General features: G+C 48.7%; 1 protein-coding gene across 2 annotated transcripts; it reads right to left on the bottom strand.

Annotated features, from left to right (window-relative positions):
* Nucleotides 1-2,036: 2,036 nt before the first annotated feature.
* On the bottom strand, nt 2,037-10,143 carry MUL1 (mitochondrial E3 ubiquitin protein ligase 1). 2 transcript variants are annotated; one of them, XM_007083750.2, is made up of 4 exons: nt 9,896-10,143; nt 5,947-6,034; nt 5,418-5,538; nt 2,037-4,013 (listed from the first exon to the last, which is right to left on the bottom strand). In XM_007083750.2, the coding sequence occupies exons 1-4, from the start codon at nt 10,013-10,015 to the stop codon at nt 3,284-3,286; spliced, it is 1,059 nt and encodes a 352-aa protein (XP_007083812.1). In that variant the 5' UTR covers nt 10,016-10,143; the 3' UTR covers nt 2,037-3,283. The 2 variants fall into 2 exon arrangements, with proteins under 2 accessions (XP_007083812.1, XP_042852611.1); XM_042996677.1 differs by lacking the exon at nt 9,896-10,143 and adding an exon at nt 9,531-9,867.
* Nucleotides 10,144-16,219: the final 6,076 nt, after the last annotated feature.

Here is a 16,219-nt window from a genome sequence, read left to right on the forward strand (position 1 = left end):
TGGATCCATCACCCAATTGGGGGTTTCATGGCCTAAGACCAGGGTGATAAAGGGTGTCAGATTGGCCAAGTTTGTTGTGCTGTTGTTTGCTTAATTTTTCTGCATGTTATTTGCTTTTTAGTTGTTCCACATATTGTTGCTTCTAGAATATTCTATCATAATTCTGAATGGGTTAGGATTCCAAAGACCTGCCTTCCAGCTCCTGTTTCATCAAGATAAGCTAGGGAACCTCAAAGCCTTACCCTGTGGTATGTAAAACCAGGGTGTGACTCGTGATTGTTAATGTGCTGACTGGCTTGGAAAACACTATGTGTCTGTAATACTCAGTTGTCTGTTGGACAACTTCCCTTCTTAGCCTCTCAGGCTTCATGTGATAAAAGACGAACTGCCTTTGGTCTTTTATCACATTAGGCATTATAGTCAGACCTTGGTAGCCTTCAGCACATCACATAACCTGTAAAAAGGGGTGATTCAGTCTCCCCTGATTGCTTGCCCTAAGTCTAAGAAACAAGGCCTGTAAGGAAGCTAACGCTGCCTGGCTCCTGAGGATGTGTGGCTGTAAGCACAAACATAACCCTCCCTTTTCTCACTTGTAAACTGGGGATGACAATATCCGCTTCGTAGACCACACGCATTAACACATATGAAGTGCCTAGCAGACGTTCAAAGCCAGGAGTGGTTATTCAGGATGACTTCCAAAGCTGTTTGCCTAGGATTAAAGTGGTGAGCGTAAGGGTTGAATCAGCAAGGAATTGAAAACTCTCAACTATCCCAAGGCCAGTCCAGAACTAACCGCTATGTCCTCACCCCCCTGTCATGCCCTGCTCCCAGCCTGGGCCCATCTCCGTCCAGCATAGGTCCTGTTCAACCTTCTTGGAGACGAGGCTCCCGGGATGGAAGGTGGGAACTGACACAGGTGAACGAGACTGTGACAGTCCCAGCCCCAGCTGGGCTAGGACCTAGCAGGGACCTCAAATCCAGAACCTGAGGATATGTGTGCCCATGTTCCCAACCGGCTGTCACTTCCTAGGGCAGGGACAGTGTGCTGCTGTGGGTCTCCCCCAGCTCCACTTGGAAAAAACACTTGGGGCAGATGCGATCTGCCCAGATCTGAGCGGGGCTGGCGTAGAGCAGGCTGCCTTCCCTCTTCGATCACTCTGGTCTGATTTTTCGCATGAAATCTGTGCCGAGGGCTGAACTCTTGGTAGACTGCCATGCACACCCACCGCAGGCGGCTCGTTCACCCTCTGCCAAAGGCCTGAAGGACAGGACAAAGGGGGCAGGTGCTTTCAGGACGCTCGGCCACCCCCTCACCCTGGCTGACCCCCAAGGCAGCTCCATGGAAACCCAAACTCTTCCCACCTGACCGGACAGGACTTGGTACAGGCACAAGGGTTCTCGCGTCTGCCTGTTCCTGCACAGCCGGCCCCTCCGCTAACATGGGAGCAATACCTTGTGGGATATTCCCGCACACGGAGGAAATTAGCCAGCCCCACTGCCACAGCAGGAGGGGGCTTTGAAAACATCTTGGCAGTTTAAATGTAGAGCCAGCACCTACCAGCTGCAAGCCCCCAGCCCAGTGAACTTCCCCTCTTGGGCTAGTTCCTTGACTGTGAGAGATGCCATGAGAGCCTGCAGGTTTTGTGAGGATTAACCTGCCTTGAAATTAAAGCTTGAAAGAGCACAGAGTACAACACTCTGAACGTCAGTTTCCTCCCCGCTATCCTCCAGCCCCCCAAGGCTGTCCCAAGGTCTCACTGCCCCTCTGGTCAGGACTTCTTCAAAGACTGGCTGTCTCAGTGAGGCCAGCGCCACCTACAGACTGGCCTCTGGAACGCCCTCCCCCAGGCCTCCGCCTCCCCAAGCTGCACACCACCTGTGCGTGGGAGCCCCCAGCCACCTCTCTACAGAGAAAGAAGATACGCACAGAGGCCTTGAGGTCCCTAGATCATCCCACCGCGGCGGGATTCCATTCCATCTCGGGCAAGCCTCAGCCCAACCATCGAACTTTTGTTGACAAAGCAACAGGCTAACACTTGGTTGTAACGTGTTTAATTTGTGCTGTCCACACTGGATGCTGCATAGAACTGGAGTCAGCCCCCTGAGAGCACCCCCACCGCCCCCACACAAGAGGAGGATGGGGATGGATGTTCAGAGCCAGGGAAGGGAGAGAAGAGCTGTGTACAAGACTGTGACTCCCCGGAGGGGGTGAGAGGTTCCCCTCCTCGTCTGGCAGGTGAGGGGGTGAACGGCAATCCAGAGGGGGCGATGTGATTACACCCACGGGATGTTAACTTTCCCACGTGAGGAGGCGGGACCCTGGAAAAGGCTCTGTGCTCAGGGTGCTGGCTGGCTGCTTGTCCTCGGTGACAGCCTTGGAGGGAAGCGGAGACGGCCGGGAGGCCGGGGCTGCAGAGGCCTTACCGCTTCCTTCAGGTGGCGATGCCTTTCCAGCTGATCTCAGGCCGGGAGAGCTGGAGCCAGCCCTCGGCCCCCTCAGGTCTCGGGAGGTCCCAACCAGGGCCGGAGGAGCGCTCTGACGGCCCTGCCTTTAGATCACCGGAAGGGCCACGGCCAAGCTGCCGTCTTCACCACCAGGGACCGCAAGACAGCGCAACTGTCCCTTCAAGTGACCGCTCTTCAGCTTGCCGACCAGTTCCCATCTTTTAGGTAGAAGGCAAATGCCAGACTTCACTCTCTTCCGTCCTGAGACACATGTGCACACATCTAAGAGGTAAGCCGGTGAGGGAAAGGGACACGAGTGACGCGGCCAGCCTGGCTTCCTCCTGGGGTACAAGCAAGACTGAGAGTCTTTTCAGAGGCAGCTCCTCCAGACATACACCGCACCCAGAGCCCGACTTCTGCCTCCCTGCTGGCTGAGTCACTCAAGGCTGAAGTCCACAGGAACGAGCAATTCCCCAGAAAGGACCAGAAGACACCGGAACAGAAGAGCCAGAGGTCACTGGCTCGGGCCCTTGAGTGATGAGGTGCTGTCAGTCACACGCACACTCCTCAGGTTCCGGGAAGGAATGCAAGGCCACCACACCCAGCCAGGGTGGGGCTGGGATTCTGAGGCAGTGCTGGAAGGGTCCCCCTCAGGGTGGAAAGGCATCATCTAGTGCTAGAGGCGTGAGATCGGACTCCCCCAGTCCCCTCCCTCGGTCGTACCTGGGTTAACAGCTGCCCCCATCACTGCTCTGCTAAAGGCCTCAAGACGAAAATTCCTGAGAAGGTTGGGGGGAGGGGGGGTCCCTTCACGTCTACCTGTGGGGCTTCCAGACTGTTAGCTGTTGAACAAGGGAATCACCCGGGTGATCTCCTGTCTGCAGATGGGGCACCTCTTGGGCTCCGGCAAGGCGCGGTAGCACTCGGCACAGGAACAAACGTGCCCACACTCCAGAAAGACGCAGGACTTGAAGTTGCTCAGACACACGACGCAGGCGCTCTTCAGACTCTCCCTGTCCTCAGGCTTGGCGCGGCTCAGCAGCTGGGCCTCGTGCTCCTGGAACTCCTTCTCCATCTGCCTGAGGCGCAGCCGTTCCTGCCGCTGCAGATAGTGCTTTCGGAGGACGAAGAAGAGGGCCGCGCATGTGGCAAAGCCGAAGACCAGCGTCAGGACCTTCCAGAGCCTGACGCTCGACTCCTGCCTCTGCAGCAGGCTGTCAAAGTCCTGGCTGCTTAGATAGTACTGCATGCCCTGCTTGGGGGGCTGCAGGCGGACGGAGTTGTTGTCCAGGACCAGCTCGCCGACCCCCGTGAGCGTGGCCCCAACCTTCAGCATCTCCTCGGTCTCCTGGATGCCTTTGGGCCGCTCGCCGCTGATATAGTGGCCGATGACATCAGTGAAGGACTGGATGGAGGGGTGGAACTTCTCGTACACAGTCTCCAGGCCCAGATCCTGGGAGTCCAGGGGCTTCAGCACTCGCACGGCCATGTCCACGCTGTCCTCGTGGGGTACCAGGTCAAAGGGCACCGTATTGGTCCTCTGGTGAATGATCTTTGAGCAGTCATTCCTAAGACAGCAAGAGAGCCCAAGATAAAATGAAGGACAGCAAACACTTCATGCCCAGGCAGAGACGGGATGACCGAAATGCCAGGACAGGATAAAGTTTGAAATACCTAGAAGAATACACACAAATCGCTACTATCCGTGTACCTCATAATAGGGAAGCTCAATTTTTTAGGTTCTCGGGCAATACCAGTGGGCAATAAACACTGTCACAGGTCACCTCTGCCATTTATTTCTCTTTGCCACATTCAAATATCCGATTTCTTTAAAAAAATTAAAAATAGAACTACGACAAAGGTGCCCAGGTGGCTCAGTCAGCTAAGCATCTGACTTCGACTCAGGTCATGACCTCACGGCTCATGAGTTCCAGCCCTGCGTCGGGCTCTCTGCTGTCAGCACAGAGTCCGCTTGGGATCCTCTGTCGCCCCTTCTCTGCCCCTCCCCCGCTTGCACGCACTCTCTCTCTCTCTCTCTCACGAGATAAACAAACATTAAAAAACAAACAAACAAACAAAAACTACCATATGATCCGGCAATCCCAACCCTCTGGGGTTACATCCCAAAGAACTGGGATCAGGATCTCAAAGAGGTAGCTGCACTCCCCTGTTGCCTGCAGCGTTGGTCATGGGAGCCAAGACACGGAAACAACCTGGGTGCCCGTCAGCGGCTGAGTGGTTAAAGAAAACGTGACACGCACACAGTGGGACATCACTCGGCCACAGAAAAGACGGACACTCTGCCGTCTGTGACGACAACAGGGATGAGCCTAGAGCACGTCGTGCTGAGCGAACTGGGCCACTCAGCAGAAAGACAAACGCTGCATGATTCCACGTACACGACGATCTGAAAATGTCACGCTCAGAAACAGAGAGCAGATTGTGGTCACCGGGGGCTGGGGAAGAAGAAAACGGGAGTTGTTGTCCAATGGGTATAAAGTTTCAGTTATACGAGGTGAAGAAAGTCTGGAGATGTGCTGTAACAGCACTGCCCGCCACGCTCCCAAACGTGCCAGAAGGGTAGATCTCACGTTACGCGCTCTTACCACGATAAAAAACAAAATACAGAACAAAACAACACCACACAAAAAACTAGGTCAGTTGGAAAAACGGTTGTCTGTGTGATGGCACAAAACTGTTGCAATAGATGCTGAATTCATGAACCCACGCCATAAATCGGTGGTTCTCAAACTCAGTGGGCATACCAACAGATTCCACGCCCCCCACGGTGCGAATGCTGGCTCGGTAGGTCTGGAACGCAGCCCAGGAACCTGCATTTGAACAAGATGCCTCGGGGACTCTGATGGAAGAGGTCTGAGCACGCTGTCAGCATGAAGAAACTGGTCTGTGTGGGACACCAGCGTCTGAGCCGACCAACCGTGAGGGGTGGCGAGGCGAGAGGGGATGCGTACCAGAGGTGGGTGGTTCGATTCCACACCATCTTGTGCTCCTGCAGGGTCAGCCGCTGAATCACTCCCTTGCAATTCTCCACGAACTGGCTGTTAAGCGTTTCTTTAACCGATCGGACAGCTCCTAAACGGAAACAAATTATTCGCCTTCTGAAGAATTCTTCCGCCCTCTCCTTTTACGGTGATTTACATTTTGTCTGGTTTGAGCTTAATTAATCAAAATGATGAAAATGATTATCACGGCAGGTTATGTTTTGCGGGCGCTCTGCTAAAGCACTTTACAAGGATCCCTCATTTCAGCTTTACAACAGCCCTGTAAGGGAGGAATTCCTTTACAGATGGGGCAAGGGAGGTTCAGAAAGGTTCGGTGGTTGCCCCCAGGATCACACAGCAAAAACCCAGGTCTTTCTGACCCTGAAGCCCAAGTTCTGGACCACTGCCCCAAGGCTACAAAAGGCCCTCAATGTCAGCCAAGATTTTTATCAAACTTTTAGAAGAGGAAGTTTTTAATTTTGCCAATAAATAAACATACCTTCAATAACTGCATAAGGCACACATTTTCCTGGAGCTTCTGAAAGAATGCTCTTCAAGTCTTCACCCAAGTGGATTCTTTTCGCTCCCTAAATGCAAACAACATATTACGCTGACTGATGAGTACTGCGCGTTCTATCAAACCTAAAGGCCAAACAAGAAAATGACTGTTTGCTTGTCTCATGTCGGGAGAATGAGGAAATCAGGCAGGAAGGAGCACGTGGAGAACCACATCCCCAAGCTGTGTCCCAGAAGTTGTACCACATAACCAGGCGTGTGCCATCTAGAGACCGGGGTGCCGTGGACATTCTTTCTCCTGTTATTGGAAATACACCCTCCTTTGCATTTTAACTTCTTTTGGTGAAAACAGCAAAGGTACTTATCAGCTTTCATACCATAGACTGACCATGATTTAATCTCTTCCTGACGACACCGAACTGCGCATCCAAAGGGCTTACGTGTAAAGCACCTAAACGGGTGCCAGACGCGTGGCAGTGGCCCGGGCAGCGGGGTCTCTGAGCAGGTCTCCATCCGTGCTCCCCGTTACGCATGGCAGGAAAGGGGAGCCTTCACTTTGCAGGGTGAGGCTCTGTTTGCTGGCGCTATTCTCCCGCTTTCCCGTTCGCCGTCCTACCCCTGGACAAGCAGGCGAGCACGGTGACCGCCACTGCCACCTCCCTACTCCTGCCACCCCTCCTTCCGTTCGGCCTCCGACCTACCGTGCGTGGGGACCCACCACGCCTGGCGCCCGCTGCATCACAAACAAGACAGAATTAATAAAATCAATGACCGTGTCCTGAGCATCCATGCGCCAGGCACTGTGCTGGGCGCTGGGCGTTCAGGGATGAAGGAAGGACACTCCCTACTTGCGGCATATCGCCGCCAACAAATCTGAAGAGGCCAGGCAAGTAAAGCCTCTGGGAGTGAGGGGGGACTTGGCACTCTGAGGTCACTGTAAGGTGAGGCTAGTGCTATACAGTAAACGACAGGAGCCACATCAATACAAACTTATTAACCACCTACCCTGTGAGGATAATACAAATAGCAGCCTAGCAACTCACGCTTACAGTCTATCGACTTGTTTGTTATCTGTCTCCCTCCCCCGGACTATTCAACTCTGGGAGATGGGACCTTGCTTGTGTTGTTCACTGCTGTCCCCCCCTAGTGGCGAGAACAGTGCCTGACCCATAGCAGGCGCCCAATAGGTGTCTGATGAATACATTAGAGAATAACCACTCAGACCCACTACAGTTGACCCTTGAACAATGCAGGGGTTAGGGGTACCGATGCCCCCCCACACTTGAAAATCTGTATATAACTTAACTATTCATAGCCTACTTTGACGAGAAGCCTTACTGATAACATAAGCAGTCAACCAATACATATTTTTGTATACGTACTTTACACTGTATTCCTGTACTAAAGCAAGATAGAGAAAAAAAAGTATTTTTTTAAAAAATCGTTAAGAGAAAATACATTTGCCGTCCTGTATTTATCGGAAAAAAATCTGCGGATAAGTGGACCCGGACAGTTCAAACCCATGTTGTTCCAAGGTCAGCTGTATACATCAGGCACTAAGCTAGACACTTTAGGTGCATACGTTCATGTATCCCTATACAGTAGACATTATTATCCCCAACTACAGACAAGGAAACGGAGGCTCAGAGAGGTGAAGTGATTTGCTTGAAGTCACACAACTGGGAAAGTATCCACCACAGAATGGCCAGTTAGATTTTAATTTTTTTTTTAACGTTTATTTATTTTTGAGAAGAGACAGACAGAGCATGAACGGGGGAGGAGAGAGACAGGGGGAGACACAGAATCCAAAACAGGCCCCAGGCTCTGAGCTGTCAGCACAGAGCCCGATACGGGGCTCGAACTCACGGACCCGTGAGATGATGACCTGAGCCGAAGTCGGATGCTTAACCCGCTGAGCCACCTGGGCGCCCCTAGAATTTTTTTTAAAGATGAGTGGGAATAGGGTCAGAAAGACCTGGGGTTGAATCAAGCTCCAGTGTATCTGCTATGACTTTGAGCAACTTAATTTACCTGAGTCTCCCTTTCCAAAACTTTCAAAAAACTGGGGAGAAAATGGGGCGCCTGGGTGGCTCCGCCAGTTAAGCGCCCGACTTCAGCTCAGGTCATGGTCTCACAGCTCGTGAGTTCGAGCCCCGCATTGGGCTCTGTGCTGACAGCTCAGAGCCTGGGGCCTGCTTCAGACTCTGTTTCTATCTCTCTGCCCCTCCATCTCCCTCTCTCTCTCTCAAAATATAAGTAAACATTAAAAAACTTTTTAAAAACCTGGGGAGAAAAATCTCACCGGAGTTTTAGGTGTACTAAATGAAGCTTAAGGTGTGGGAGAGCCTAGCCCAGGGACGGGCACATAGCAGGCATGCAGTATGTATTCCCATCGCCATGAGAGATCCAGAAGGATAAGACTCAAACCTCCTCTGGAAGTTTTGCAGTCTGATCAAGAGAATAGACTCTAAAATGTTAGGAATCCCGACTCTTTCCAGGAAGGGGCTTTTTCATCCTCATTTGGGAACTAACTGGCAAGACTTTTCGAAAACGGATCCTGGAGAGTTCACGGTTTCAAAGCTCCCACATTCAGCCAGCCTGATGCCAACCTGATTTCTGACTTTGAGAGGCAGCGAGTGAAGTTATCAGTTACACTCCCAGCCAATCACTTCAGGAGTGACTTATTTATAATCAGAAAAACAACTGGGCAGCTGGAATCTCACGAGGAGGCCATATGCACCACAAATCCAACTGCGTGGTAACCCAGTTCATTCCAGATGGATTCCAACACGCCCCTCGATAGCAGGGATTCCACTGAAAACGATATGATGATAATGAGCTGAGTCTGGTTTAGGAATCCTTCTTCAAATAAATGTCAAGTTAAGCCCTAACTGCGATATTGGGACATTTCAGCCAAAAGGAATCGACAAACATTTACTGAGCATCTATCACTCGTCAAGCATGGAGTTAGAACCTAGAAGGAAAGAAAGACAAAGCACAAATGAGACCCTGCCTCCGACCTAAAGAGGTCCATCTCTCATGGGCCAGACATTCACAATTAAGCAATGTGGTCAATCGGAAAAAAAAAAAAAAAAAAAATCCCACACTTGGAATCAAAAGACCTCACGTTAAGTTCCAACCAGACCAGCTGTAAGACCTTTCCTCTGACTCTCAATTTCCTGCTTTGCAATCTGGAGGGAACTGTCATTTTCTCTACCTCAAAAAATTATCGTGATGAAAAAAAAAAAAAAGATGAGAAGGTGCTAAGCTGTAAAGGGCAGCCCAAGGAAGAGTTATTTTTAAAATAACTAAAATATTAAAAAGGAAGAGTCTGTAGAAGCAAGGAACTGAGTAGTTACATAAATGGGCAAAGTCTAGGGTTTCTGCACTTGCTATCGCCTCCATCTGAATTGTTCTTCCCCTAGACACCTGCACGGTCTCCCTCACCTCCTCCTGGGCTCTGTTAAATGTCACCTTATTTAAAATAGCAAACCTCCCTTTCTCCAGCATTGCATTTCCTCTCTTCCCCACATTATTTTGTAGCATTTTTCTCCCCATCTGTCATACCATCTGATGTACTTGTTACTGTCTGTCTGCTTGTACCAGAATGCGATCTCCGTGAGGGGAGGGACTTTGGTCCCCGAGGGCCTGGAGCAGAGTCGGTGGTCAACAAATAGTTGTCGAATAAAGTCATGAAATCGAGATTCCGAGTAATGAGAGGGGCTTCGGAGGAAAGGGGGCAGTGAAACGGTTATTACGAAACCCGAATTCTGGTCCTAGCTCTTGCAGGGACTGGCGGAGCGACACCTGTCAGGGCCGGTTTCCCCTTTGGCCAAGTTTCCCACGCTGGAGCGGCCCAAGGCGAACCGTGGGCTCACCAGGACCGGGGGCAGGGGTGACCCGGCCGAGGCCAGGCTGGCTCCAGCACTGACCTTGAGCTCTTGGGCGACCTGGGCCTTCTGCCGGTACACGGAGTACAGGACGGCGGTGACGACAGAGCTGGCGCCCAGGAGGATGAACTGGCCCAGCGAGGGCCGCCCTCCGCTCTCCATGGCCGCGTGCCGGCGGCGACGCCGAGGTCAGGCCGCGCGCCCCCGGAGCTCCGCCGCCCTCCACCCGGGACCGCGCCCCCGCACCGCCCTTCGCGAGACCCGCTCTCTGTCCCCAGGCGATGACGCGCCGCGCCGGCACCGGAAGTGGGCGGGGCCGAGCAGACCGGAAGGCGGCGTTGCCGGGGTGATCGTCCGGCTGCGGCGGCCTGCACCGCGGCGGGGTCTCCTTCGCAGAGGGGAGGAGAGGGATGGTTTGGGGGAGCTCGGCGGCGGCTTGTCGCTCCGGACCCTTCTTCCCCTTGGACGCGCGGCGCACCGGCCACAGTTGACGTGCTCGCGCCGCCCTGGTCTCGATCCGTCTGGTTTCCTGGGCTTACTGGGTTGTTTGATGGGTTCTTGGATGGCCCCAATCAGTAGATTGAGAAGAAAGAAGAGGACGAGTGTTAGCAGGCACTTAGGAGTATTGCACATTTAAGCTGATGGCAAACCTGGAGCCTCGGATTTTATTCTTCCACTTTCCAGACGCGAAAACTGAGGCCGGGGAAGTTAGGGAATATGCACAAAGTCACACTGCTAATGAGTGCTAGAGAAGAATTTATCGCACTCCAGAGCCCTTAACCTCCAAGGGGGCAGATTATATCACCAAAGTAGCCCTTTAATCTGCCATCACCCCTACAACAACATATTTGTTAACTAATAATTACAGCTATTTTGTTGAGTGCCTGTTATGTGTCGGCTACTGTGACAAAAGTATTACGGACATGCCATTTAATCCTCACAAGACGACTATACAGCAGCTTCCAGACTATCTTCTGACCTCTTTAGTGATCTCTTAACTAAAATAATCAGAAGATACACAAAATCTTACCCAAAACATCCGTGTGTTCATCAAGCTGGCTCCTACAGGTTATGCTTTAAATTCTTGAAAATGTAGGAAGGTACCCACTGGTCAAAATTGATATGTAACATGCATCTAAAATCTGTAAATTTCGCCACAAAAATAAAACCTCTTTACTAAAGAAATTGGCTATCCATGACATTTTCGACCACATTCCTTAATTATCCTTGGAGTCAACCAAGAATTACTTGGAGTCTAACCAAGAACACGGGGTTAGAATCTCCAGATTGTTAACATCCCCAGATACTTTTGATGATTTTCAATCCAAGAGGTGATAGTGAATTTGTCACACGCATATACACTTAAAATGAAGTCTAACTTTAATTTTTTTAATGGAACTTGCCCAAAAGTTAATAACACATTGTGTTGGCAAAGGTGCAGGGACAGAGGCTGTCATATATTGCTGATGGGTGTGAAACTGCACATTCCTCATAATTAACAATTAGGCAATGATGATCAAGAGTAAAAGTGCCCACACCCATTGGCCAAGAAATTCCACCTCCAGAAATTTTCCCTACATAAATTCTTACACATCTGAACATGGCAAATATACACGATTATTCATTGCAGCATTGTTTTTAATAACAAGAATAAAGACAATGTCAACGTTATCAATGGTTAATTGGTTAAGTAAGTTTTAAAAATAGGTGTATATGAGGGGCACCTGGGTGGCTCAGTCAGCGGAGTGTCCGACTTCGACTCAGGTCATGATCTCACAGCTTGTGAGTTCGACCCCCGCGTCAGGCTCTGTGCTGACAGCTCAGAGCCTGGAGCCTGCTTCGGATTCTGTCTCACCCTCTCTCATTCTGCACCTGCCCCGCTCATGCTCTGTCCGTCTCTGTCTCTCTAAAAAATAAACATTAAAAAAATTTTTTAAGTAGGTGTATATGAGCATAGTAATGTGAAAACGCCAAGTGCAAACCTGTTTAAGTATGATCCCATTTATTTTAAAAAGGAGGGAGGGAGTGCCCGGGTGACTCAGTCAGTTAAGCATCCTACTCTTAATCTCAGCTAGGTCATGATCTTACAGTTTGTGTGTTCAAGCCCCATGTTGGTCTCTGCACTGATAGCATGAAGCCTGCTTAGGATTCTCTCTCTCTCTTTGTTCCTCCCCCACTTGCGCATGTGCTCTCTCTCTCTCTCTCAAAATAAATAAACTTTTTTAAAAAGGAGGGGGAAATATATATGTTTACATATATCTAGAAAGATTCATAAAAAGCTGATGATATTGGTTGTTTACATAGAAAGGAATCTGGTGGCTAGAGAACAGGGTGACTTTTGACTCTTTTGTACCTTTTGAGCATGAAAACGTATGGCATGTTTTGAACTAATAAAACTTGATTTTAAAAAGAACAAGAAGAACACGCCGCTCCACAACCCATGATTATGAGAGCCTCCTGCATCCAAGGCTCTGGCTGGGCACTAGAAGATACAACCGTATATACCCAGCCTCTGCCCTCTGGCAGTGTAGGGTCTTGGGGAGAAGCAGAAATGGACAGTTATCTGCTATCCGGGCCCAATGGAATTAGGGCAACCAAAACTCCGCCCACATAGGGAGGTGCAGCTTCCTCTCCTCACTAGGGAAGGAATTTGAGTTCTGTAAACATGACGGAGGGTGGAGTGGGGAGGTGGGAGTAGGAAAGACTTCATGCAGAGGAAGGAAGATAAGCAAAAAGTGCAAAGCTACCAAGAGCCGGCTGGGACAGCCCGAGCCCAGGACACGTGATGACAGAGAACGGGGAGCAAGTAATTAAAAAGGAAGGTGGCAGTCAGGTCCTGTAGGCTCCTAAATGTCAAAACAAAAATTTCAACTTCTTCATTTGGGAGATGCAATCTAGTAAAGCTGGCTGAGAACCAGCAGCACGTGACCTAATCTGGTTTTGGGTTTTTTTTCTTTTTCATCATCAAAATCCCTATATCCTTAGCACACAGCAGGGGGAAGAACAAAAAAGGGAATGTAAAAACGCAAACAGGTGTGGCATCTCCACTAAAGGGTCCTTGTTTATGGGTTCTGATTATTTGCTTTATTCTACAGACGCTTTCATGGGTTCCTTGGGAGCTTGTTAAAAGACCATCAGTCTTAAACGAAACAGTTTGATTTTAACCAACCCTGCCATTTCTTTGCCAAAGGCTAAAATCCTTCATTAGCCATGCTGAGCACAGTCCTATTGGGCCATTTTGAAATGTGCATGATGTGGATCTTGTTAGGAACGATTGAGAGATGGGCAGTTTCGGCTGCTGCCAGATGTCCCGAGGGAGCCATTCCCAGCTCAGAATGGCTGTCCTCACTGAATCACGAGGTAAAGATGAGCCTCTGATTTCAAGAGAGTGAGTTAAGTTCATAACGCACCAGGCGGAGACTCTGGGAGGTGGGAGTTGGGGGGCAAACCTGAGACAGATGGGTTACCAAGGACACTGCCACCACTGGAAACACTGAGTACCAGACTTTTGTCATTGATTTTCTCTCAGAGGAGCAACAGTTCTCTGTGAGCCTCTTAGGCTGTCCGTCCAGTGAGGCATTTAGCAGAGTCCAGGCACCAAATAAAAGGAAAACTGGCATCTTAGCCGCTGCACTGATGTTCCCAGACAGGTGCCACAGGAGACAGAAAATAGAAAAGATTCACATCCGATTGTCATTCAGTGTCCTTACAGAACTTTCCATGGGGAGAGCCACGAACATCATAAGTATTAGGAATTATATAATGTATTTAGCATATTTTTAATGAGCATTTTCTGCATGCTATGTACTCTCCCAGATACGGTGGGACATGAGGATAATGTACAGGGCATGCCCCCTAACCTCTCACAGAGTGCAGGAGACTTTTTCTTCTTTTCACGATGATTGAAACTGCACCTGTTTGGGTAAAGAATCTGAGATGACTTCCTAAGATAGAACATACCAAAGAACAGATAAATTAAAAACAAATATAGAAATCAATCAATTAGGGGCACCTGGGTGGCTCAGTCAGTTGAGCGTTGACTCTTGGTTTTAGCTCAGGTCATGATCTCAGAGTTCATGGGTTCGAGCCCGGCATCGGGCTCTGTGCTGACAGCACGCAACCCGCTTGAGATTCTCCCTCTTCCTCTGCCCTCTTTGCTCACTCTCTTTTTCTGTCTCAAAAATAAATAAATAAACAATTTTTAAAAGGCAATCAATAACAAAAATCAGCTAAAGGAAGCAAGAAACGACCTGTTACTAGGCCCCTAGAATGAGTTAATCGTTACAATTGGACACCATCCTTGACTGTGAGCTTCCCAACAGCCATGGCAAAAAGGAAATATGTTGATTTAGTAGAAAACATGGGGCAGCAATCCCTATCAAAATAACACCAGCATTCTTTGCAGAGCTAGGACAAACAATCCTAAAATTTCCATGGAACCAGACAAGACCCCGAGTAGCTAAAGCAATCTTGAAAAAGAAAACCAAATACTGGAGGCATCAAAATCCCGGGCTTCAAGCTATACTACAAAGCTGTAATCATCAAGACAGTATGGTACTGGCACAAGAACAGACACTCAGACCAATGGAACAGAATAGAGAACCCAGAAATGGACCCACAAACGTATAGCCAACTAATCTTTGACAAAGCAGGAAAGAATATCCAATGGAGTAAAGACAGTCTCTTCAGCAAGTGGTGCTGGAAAAACTGGACAGCGACATGCAGAAGAATGAACCTGGACCACTTTGTTGCACCAGACACAAAAATAAACTCAAAATGGATGAAAAGACCTAAATGTAAGACAGGAAGGCATCAAAATCCTCGAGGAGAAAGCAGGCAAAAACCTCTTTGATCTTGGCCACAGCAACTTCTTACTCAACATGACTCTGGAGGCAAGGGAAACAAAAGCAAAAATGAACTACTGGGACCTCATCAAAATAAAAAGCTTCTGCACAGCAAAGGAAACAATCAGCAAAACTAAAAGGCAACCGACAGAATGGGAGAAGATATTTGCAAATGACATATCAGATAAAGGGTTAGTATCCAAAATCTATAAAGAACTTATCAAACTCAACACCCAAAAAACAAATAATCCAGTGAAGAAATGGGCGAAAGACATGAATAGACACTTCTCCAAAGAAGACATCCAGATGGCCAATCGACACATGAAAAAATGGTCAACATCACTCATCATCAGGGAAATACGAATCAAAACCACAATAAGATACCACCTCACACCTGTCAGAAGGGCTAACATGAACAACTTAAGCAACAATAGATGTTGGCGAGGATGTGGAGAAAGAGGATCTCTTTTGCACTGCTGGTAGGAATGCAAATTGGTGCAACCACTCTGGAAAACAATATGGAGGTTCCTCAAAACATTAAAAATAGAACTACCCTACGACCCAGCAATTGCACTACTAGGTGTTTATCCAAAGGATACAGGTATGCTGTTTCCAAGGGGCACATGCACCCCAATGTTTACAGCAGCACTATCGACAATAGCCAAAGTATGGAAAGAGCCCAAATGTCCATCGACAGATGAATGGATAAAGAAGATGTGCTGGGGGTGTGTGTGGGGGTGTGTGTGTATTATATATACACAGTGGAGTATTACTCAGCAATCAAAAAGAATGAAATCTTGCCATTTGCAACTACATGGATGGGACTAGAGGGTATTATGCTAAGCGAAATTAGTCAGAGAAAGACAGTATCATATGACTTCACTTATATGAGGAATTTAAGATACAAAACAGATGAACACAAGGAAAGGGAAGCAAAAAGAATATAAAAACAGGGAGGGGGGACAAAACGTAAGAGACTCTTGAATATGGAGAACAAACTGAGGATTACTGGAGGGGTTGTGAGAGGGGGGATGGGCTAAATGGGTAAGGGGAATTAAGCAATCTACTCCTGAAATCATTGTTGTACTATATGCTAACTAACTTGGATGTAAGTTTAAAAATTAATTAATAAATTTTTAAAAAGAAAAGAATCATAACAAACAAGACTTGCTAAATTTCCCCCAGTTAACTACACTTACCTCATACCCTTTGTCCTATCACACTTCTCCACAACTGCCCATCCTTCATCAAACCTAGCGCAAAAATGCTCAGGTTTAAACATTTCTTCAGGTTAAAAATAGAACTACCCTACAATCCAGCAATTACAATACTAGGTATTTACCCAAAGACCACAAAAATCCTAACTCAAAGGGATGCAGGCACCCCAATGTTTATAGCAGCATTATCTACAGTAGCCAAACTATGGAACTAGCCTGTGTCCATCAACTGATGAATGGATAAAGACAGAAGATATAGTGTGTGTATACACGTACATATATATATACATATACGTACACACACA

Source organism: Panthera tigris, chromosome C1 (assembly GCF_018350195.1).
Source record: "Panthera tigris isolate Pti1 chromosome C1, P.tigris_Pti1_mat1.1, whole genome shotgun sequence".
NCBI classification, from domain to species: Eukaryota; Metazoa; Chordata; class Mammalia; order Carnivora; family Felidae; genus Panthera; species Panthera tigris.

Coding starts and splice junctions, on each gene's coding strand:
- MUL1 (XM_007083750.2), bottom strand. CDS start 10,015: ATGGAGAGCGGAGGGCGGCCCTCGCTGGGCCAGTTCATCCTCCTGGGC. Junction 5,539..5,946: donor GCCTTATGCAGTTATTGAAG/GTATGTTTATTT, acceptor GTTTCCGTTTAG/GAGCTGTCCGATCGGTTAAA. Junction 4,014..5,417: donor AATCGAACCACCCACCTCTG/GTACGCATCCCC, acceptor TTGCTGTCTTAG/GAATGACTGCTCAAAGATCA.